Source organism: Parus major, chromosome 3 (genome assembly GCF_001522545.3).
Source record: "Parus major isolate Abel chromosome 3, Parus_major1.1, whole genome shotgun sequence".
NCBI lineage: Eukaryota > Metazoa > Chordata > Aves > Passeriformes > Paridae > Parus > Parus major.
Genome location: NC_031770.1, coordinates 41,307,610 through 41,314,806, shown reverse-complemented (window position 1 = coordinate 41,314,806; position 7,197 = coordinate 41,307,610). Strand labels below are relative to the sequence as shown.

General features: G+C 37.1%; 1 protein-coding gene across 4 annotated transcripts in view; it reads right to left on the bottom strand.

The window, feature by feature from the left end:
- Positions 1–2,263: 2,263 nt before the first annotated feature.
- FAM120B (family with sequence similarity 120B) overlaps positions 2,264–7,197 on the bottom strand; it is a 48,561-nt gene continuing 43,627 nt past the window's right edge. For 3 of the 4 annotated variants that reach the window (XM_015622069.2, XM_015622067.2, XM_015622068.3), the window contains 2 exons: positions 6,963–7,076; positions 2,264–4,023 (listed from right to left, as the gene is read on the bottom strand). In XM_015622069.2, coding sequence (XP_015477555.1) covers positions 3,971–4,023; positions 6,963–7,076 — 167 coding nt within the window. In that variant the 3' untranslated portion in view covers positions 2,264–3,970. The remainder of the gene's footprint in view (positions 4,024–6,962; positions 7,077–7,197) is intronic. The other variant, XM_033512654.1, reaches the window with a different exon arrangement.

Sequence of the window (7,197 nt, the reverse complement as noted above, 5' to 3'; positions counted from 1 at the left end):
ATTAAAATCTAATTTTTATTTAAAGCATAAACCACAGTCAATGCCTAGACTTGCACTTGTGTCACACAGTTACAAGATGAGCCTAGATATGCAGATAGTCAATAAAAACCACAAACAAATCTGCATTGAGTGTATTCCAAATCAGTGTATGCTCTGATACGGTTTCTGATTTGTTTTTAAAACCTAGAAGTTTTAGTCAGATGCACTGGCCAGCTTCTAAATTCTCTGTGCTACTGTACACCAACTGTATAGCTGCTCTCCCTCTTTTGTTTGGAGATGCAATTTCATAGTGGATTTGTTTGAAACTCTCCTATTTGCTCCTTTGTGAAATCCCCCCTCACCATAGGGAAGGTGAAGTAGAAATTAAATCACACCTACAAAATGAAGGCTTTGTTAAAGAGAGGAGTGTTGCAAGTTGCACAAAGATGGTGAAGATTTGGGGGCAGCCTTATCAACCCATTTAAATGTGATCATTCATATGTGTATTATGTAACAAGAGGGTCAGCTTTGTCACCAGCACCCTGCCTCAGACTTCCATAAACTTCACTGGAATTGAAAACCCTCCAACACAATGTAGATCAGAAGGACTGGAGGACCTGATGGGTAATTAAAGTAGGGGACAAAGATGATTATCAAAAGGCAGCACATTTTATACTTACATCCCTTTTAGATGAGCTGCATCATGATCACAAGTGAAAATTAAAGTATTATAAGGCAGGAAATACAGAGCCTGCTGATCCTCTGCTATTAACAACCAACCTCTTGCCTAAAACAAAGCTAAATGTGATGGAGGTAGCTCCTGAATGGTTACCTTGACCTGAATTTTCCAAATGCCATAAATACCATGCAAGTTACTCATCACTTTTCTAAAAACTATGACTGCTTTCACTGAATAATGAATTTTGAAGCCACCTAAAGGGTATTTAGGAAACACATCTGATATCAGAACAGCTCTTACAGTACAGTTTTGCTCTTTAATATGAGTCCAAAAGCCAGCTGCAGACTTGGCTACCAAATTTTTGAGATGGGGGCACTATTTTCTATTAAAAAGCCTGCACTTATCAAGCATTTTCAGAGAGCTTATATTCAGGATTGATTTCTGTGCCTAGTATTTCTTGTGTCTTTTGGCATGAATAAGAGAAGCTTAATACATTCACAATATCAATGTATTAATATACAAAAGTCATGCCTAGATTAGCTATATTAACAATTAATATATCCCCATTTATCTATGTGACCATTATTAATAAAAGGTCATTTTATAAGTGATCTAATGTGTAACCAGGAAAATCAGAACCAATGCAAAGACAAAAGCCTCAAAATACTAAACTGATGGATTGTGTGCACCCATCCTTTGCATTCTGTCTTGTCCTTGCTTCCCAGCCAGTGTAACTTTCAGGTTTGTGCTTGTATCTGATCACCAAATCAAGTCCTTCATCTCCAAAGGAATGGTAAACAGTAGTCACAAATATCGTCACTGAGGAGAGTCTTCTACTGATGCAAGATACAATTCTGATATCAAGTACAACACCCAGTACAGAATACAACACCGTGTGACCAAAATTCTGCACTCAGAATAGTTCTTTGCCCCAAAGAAATGCCTATCTCCCTATTTCACAGAATCACAGAATATTCCCAGCTGGATCATTGAGTCCAACTCCTGCCCAGCATCACCCCCAAGAGTCATATCAGGTCCCTGAGAGCATTGTCCAAATGCTCTTGAACTCTGTCAGGCTTGCTGCTGTATATTTTTATTTGTAGTTTTTAGGGATATGGGAGACAACAGTTGCACAGGCTAGAGAACACTAAGCAGTTCAGCTGAATAAGAATGATTTTCTTCACAAACATACATTCCTTCACTTCAAATCTACGTCTGTTTTTCCTCTCCTCTGTAACCATTCAAAACAACCCTGCAGTCCACATATGAAGGAAACCCTGTTAAACTGGAACCTTTATGGTTAAGTTCTCTGATATGATTTCTCTCTAGAGTCCATAAGCTTTGAAGTATTATGAACAATTCAAAGTTCAGTGAGACAGGAAATCAGCACCTCTATGTTTCAACTTCGTGCTTCTGCTTACCCTCTACTATTCCTGGTGGGAAAAAAATCTTTTGGCTTGGAAATAATAATAAGCAGCTTCTGCTTATGGTCTAGCATTAGGAAGAAAAACAACCTCACAGAGACGCTATCAATTCTTCAGTAGGCAGGGTAATTATTACCAACAATTCATACCACAGCTAGCACAGCAAAACTCCCACTCTAACTGTATTTAACTTTGTTTATTGAGGACAACAGACATCTTTTCTCATATCAAAGCCTGAAGAGGGAATTAGAACAAATTCTGGCACACAATCACATTCTTTTAAAATACGCTATTATACATCATGAGATCCCTGAAACCAGAGAAGTTTCCATAAAATTCAGACCACATTATTTCAAAAGGTTTGGAGGGGAGGGATAAAAACAATAGTACAAAAATGATAGTACAATTACAGTCAATGGCAAATCGATTGAAAAAGGAAGCAGGAATACCCCTATGATGACACTGCATTTCCTGAAATGCAAATCAAGACACCGTGTTATGTGAAATGCTGTCTGCTCAAATGTTGAATAAAACCAGAAATCCTTATTGCTTATTCATTTAGCTGGATTGTTGCTATATACAGAGTATGAAAAATATGTTTATTGGGTTACAACCAGAAAAATACATGGGGGGAAATTGAGTATGGAGTTATGGATGTCTGACAATGCTATTCACTTTGACATAACATGGATACTAAACAGGAATGAAGTCCCACTCACAGTCAACTCAAAGGAGTTACCTGCACAAGGCCAAAGAAACAACATTAACTGAATAATCACAGAATCATAGAGTGGGGCAGGCTGGAAGGGACCACAGAGGGTCACCTGATCATGTTCAGTCATGGTTATCCCAGAGAACCTGGCAAAGGATTGAGGCCAGGTAGTTCTTGAACATTTCCAGCAAGGGAGACTCCATAACCTCTCAGGACAATCTCTTCCAGGGCTCAGTGCACCTGCACAGTGAAGAAGTTCTCCCTCATATCCAAGTGTAACTTCCTGTGCATCAGTTTCTATCCACTGCCTCTTATCCTATTGCTTGATACCACTGAGAAGAACCTCTTGACACCCTCTTGATTTTAGAAATAAACAAATACATATATTACTGAAACTGAATCCCAAAGTGAAACACACCAATTTTTAAGAAATAACTTTGAAGGTGTTTAATTAGACTTCTGGTCAGAAAAGAAATATTGAGTTCTCATATGTATTATTCATTATAGAGTACATCATGATAGAGTCTTATAAGAAGTTGCTTAACTAAAAATATAAATTTGCTTAACTAAAAGTATCAAATGTAAAAGCAATTTTATTCCTTTGTAAAAAAAGTGTGACATTTTACAAGAAGGTCACATTGTTTCACTGGCAGATAATGCTTACATCAGTGATGTCAGGTTTCAAACTTCTCAGGGTTTCAATAATGATGTAACCCTTAAGACACAGATATAATCCACAATCAAGACATAAACCACAATACAGCATAGACATGACACATTATTCATGGTCAGGAAAGTATCGTAATATAAACGACTATTACAAAAATATGCAAAAATTATAGTTTAAGTCTTAAATTTACACTCAGGAATATCTCACAATGTTATAAAAAACAGTTCAGACTTTCCTTTGCCAAATTGACAAAACAACATATCCATACTGGGATGCTACTGTCCCTCAGGTACCTGTAATTCAAGTTTTTGTGATTCTGGTCTCGTAAGAAGCTTAGACCTAACATGATAAGTGATTGACAAGCTGAACAGCCTTGTGTGATTTCCTCCACAGTCACACCCTTCAGTTACTCTAAAAAATTCTTAAAAACAGGCTCTCATAAACAAAAATTATCCCAGTGGCAACTCTTCCACCATCTCAGTTTGCCACTTGTAGAAATGAATTATTTACTGAGGAGGAAGGGGATGTCTCCTCCGGTGTGGATGTCCTGATTCTCTACCTGGAGAGAGTAAGAGAGAAATTAAATACATTCAAGGAATATTAAAGCAGGAAAACAAGGGCTTATTAAGATAGCCAGCAAGAAAAGTTACATTTATACATATCTTAAAAAAAAATATGTGTCCCTCTCCAGCTGCTGTGTAACTATGGCTAGTATTCTGAGATCTTGGAGGATAAAGTACATGGTGGCTCTTCTTAAAACTCTTTGGGTGACTGTAACTTTCAAACCCAGTCACATTAATAGGTTGGGATAGTGAATCTCATCTGTGGCTGGTAGATCTAACTGTATGAATGCAGGTAAGATAATATACTGTTTAGAACAAGACATAAACTATATTTACAAATATTTTCATTCTGGTTTAAGTGTGTCTGTGCACAACACTGCTTTAGTTAGTATTAGCAAAGGAGCACTTACAATGTAAATGAAATCTTTTCTCAGCACTGAAGTTCTACCAGGTCCCCATCAGCATTACATTTCTACCAAAATCCTATTAATCAGAAATATGCTTGAAAGCAACACCAGTGTGGAAGACCTAAGTATCTTACAAATGAGAGGCTGCTTGTATTATCAGCAGTTATGTGTTTTACAGTGCACTAAGACTGAAGTGAATGTACCCTTTTGATGCAATTACATTCTGTGAAGAAACAGATAATTAACAGTGTTTTCCATAGTTCTTCATGGTCAGTTTATTTTTAGGTTCTTATAGAATGTGTTTACATTGTGATGTAAAACAATGTATTAGTGGTCTTAACTTCTAATTAATGAAGTTTGTCTATCAATAGGGTATATGGGCTATGGTATGGTGTTGCAGCCACAAACCTAAAATCCATAAATTATCAAATAAGAAATATTAAGGGAAAATCTATCTTCCTGAGGCTTAGATGTCCTGCTCCGAGTAACATGGATATGCTTTTATCCATTTGTAACACACAGCCAAGGAATTTATGGAGGGAAGTTAATGAATAAAACCAAACAAAAAGCCCCCCAACCCTCCCAAAACACAAAAAAATTGAATTGAACACAGCTGAATTCCCTGTTCTCAAAATACAGCTAGAGGATGAGCTTCTTATTACAGCATCTGGCTAGTTATTATTATTGACCATATAATGAAGGATGTCTGAGTCCAGTTCTTGTTCTGCCTGAGGAGATTCAAGCCATCCTCTCAAAGAAATACCACTGCTTCTTGGGCTGATGCTTTCTTGGTGGAGGCACTCTTTCCTCCACTGGTGAAGCTGAGACATTGTCACAGAATTCTTAAACATTAACTGATAAGAGAGAGCAAAGGCTGCCTAATCATTATGTACACTCCTGACACAGAAGATATGGGTCCCATGGTTACTGTTCCATTATTTTTCACTGCATTTAATCCAATTATTTATATATTATAAGCAACAGCAGGAGCCATAACAGTGTACCATGAAAAGGTACACAGAGGATGGGATAGACAGATATCAGTAATATTACTAAGGAGTTTTATTACATAAGCTACCACAAACAGAAAAAGACTACTTTTTTGTTCCTTTTTTTCTCTCTCTTTGGTGAGACACACATACAGCAGTGACAACAGGTACATAGAGAAGTAACCCAAATATCTGTGCTAATATTAGCAAACTTAGGAATAGGATTTTGTCAAAATGAGTCATGTTGGCAGATCACTTTAAAAGGAGCTCTAAAACATTGCAGGGCCCTTTTATAAGGACAGATTTATTTTTCCAGTAAACCTGTTTTACTTATAACACAGGTGATATAACTGCAGTTATGGGATCACGTTTTAAGAGTGTCCTGAGGGGGAGAAAAAAGTATCCTTAGGGCTAGTGTAGAAGAAGCCAAGATGTTTAAATAATGCTACTGGAAGACATTTATAACACAGCAGCACAGTTACTGTGGAACATAGTTTTTGGAATACACCTAGCCATAAGGCCTCTGGAGCCTGTCAGAGATTATGTGACCCCTGAATATCAGGTCATTTCTTCAGATGGTCAAGAACTGGTAACAGTGACCAGTTTGGGTCACTATGTCAGCATACATACTCTATAATTTAGTTTTATATTTTACATAGAGGGTCAAAGAATTTTACTTGTAAATCAAATGATATTATCTTACTCTGAAGCATTCAATAGTGGCAGCTGAAACACATTAAAGACTTCACTGTATCTATTTATTATTTATATTTCCTAATCACATCAGCGATCTTATTTGAAAACCTCACCTGGAAACATGAAAGAAATTCAGGCTCTGTAGACTTAATAAAATAATTGATGTTTCTTAGGTACCTCTCTTCCTTTTGCTTATTTTCTTTAATCTACATGCATGAGCTTCAACTCACAGTAACGAGGAAGTAGAATTGAATTAAGTCAGCTCAACAACGTTATCCACAGCGGCTTTCACTGAAATGTCTGTTCTATTCAAGAAGTGAGACTGGTGAATGACTTAAGATTAATGCCAAGGCAAGATAGAACTTGCATTGGTATCACTTAGACAGTGACCTGGAAGCAGAGACCCTGATCTAGAAAACCACTTAAGAATGTGTTTAACTTTATTCATATGCTTGAGTGTTTTGTTGAAGTATGAACGAAGATCTGCAGCTAAAGACTTCAGACACATTTCTGTGCAGCTGTGCCAATTTGTTTTAGAACTATTACAATTTTAAACACAGCTCAGCTGAGACCAAGCATGAAAATTACAAATACCACATTAAAGCTTATTTCCCAGAACACTTTGAGTCAAAGATGACTGCAGATTACAGTGCTACACTCCACCTCACCCTGCAGAGTTAGTTTTTTGCAAATGGCAATATACAACTGTGTAACCGATGCAAATTTTGTTGCTGACTGCTGTAGGGTAACTGCACACATAAACATGAACTGCAGGTAGACACAGAGCTGTTATACTGATGATAGGAGCAATTCCAAACCCACAAACGTGTACCCATTTTTTACCTTGGGATTGCAGATGTCTTTGTGTGAACCCCCTCATCTGGTTATGATATGGAGAAACAAAATGACTTCTGTGTGGCTGTTGGAGCCTGGGATTAAAATCTCTTTGTTCTCTTCCTGGAAAACAGTATTTACTAAGCAATTCTGACAGTATGTAAGATTAAATGAAGAAAAAGAGAGACAGTGTATTCTTTTTCAAGAAAGAGTATTTCTTAGTTTTGTGCCAAAATACTCATGC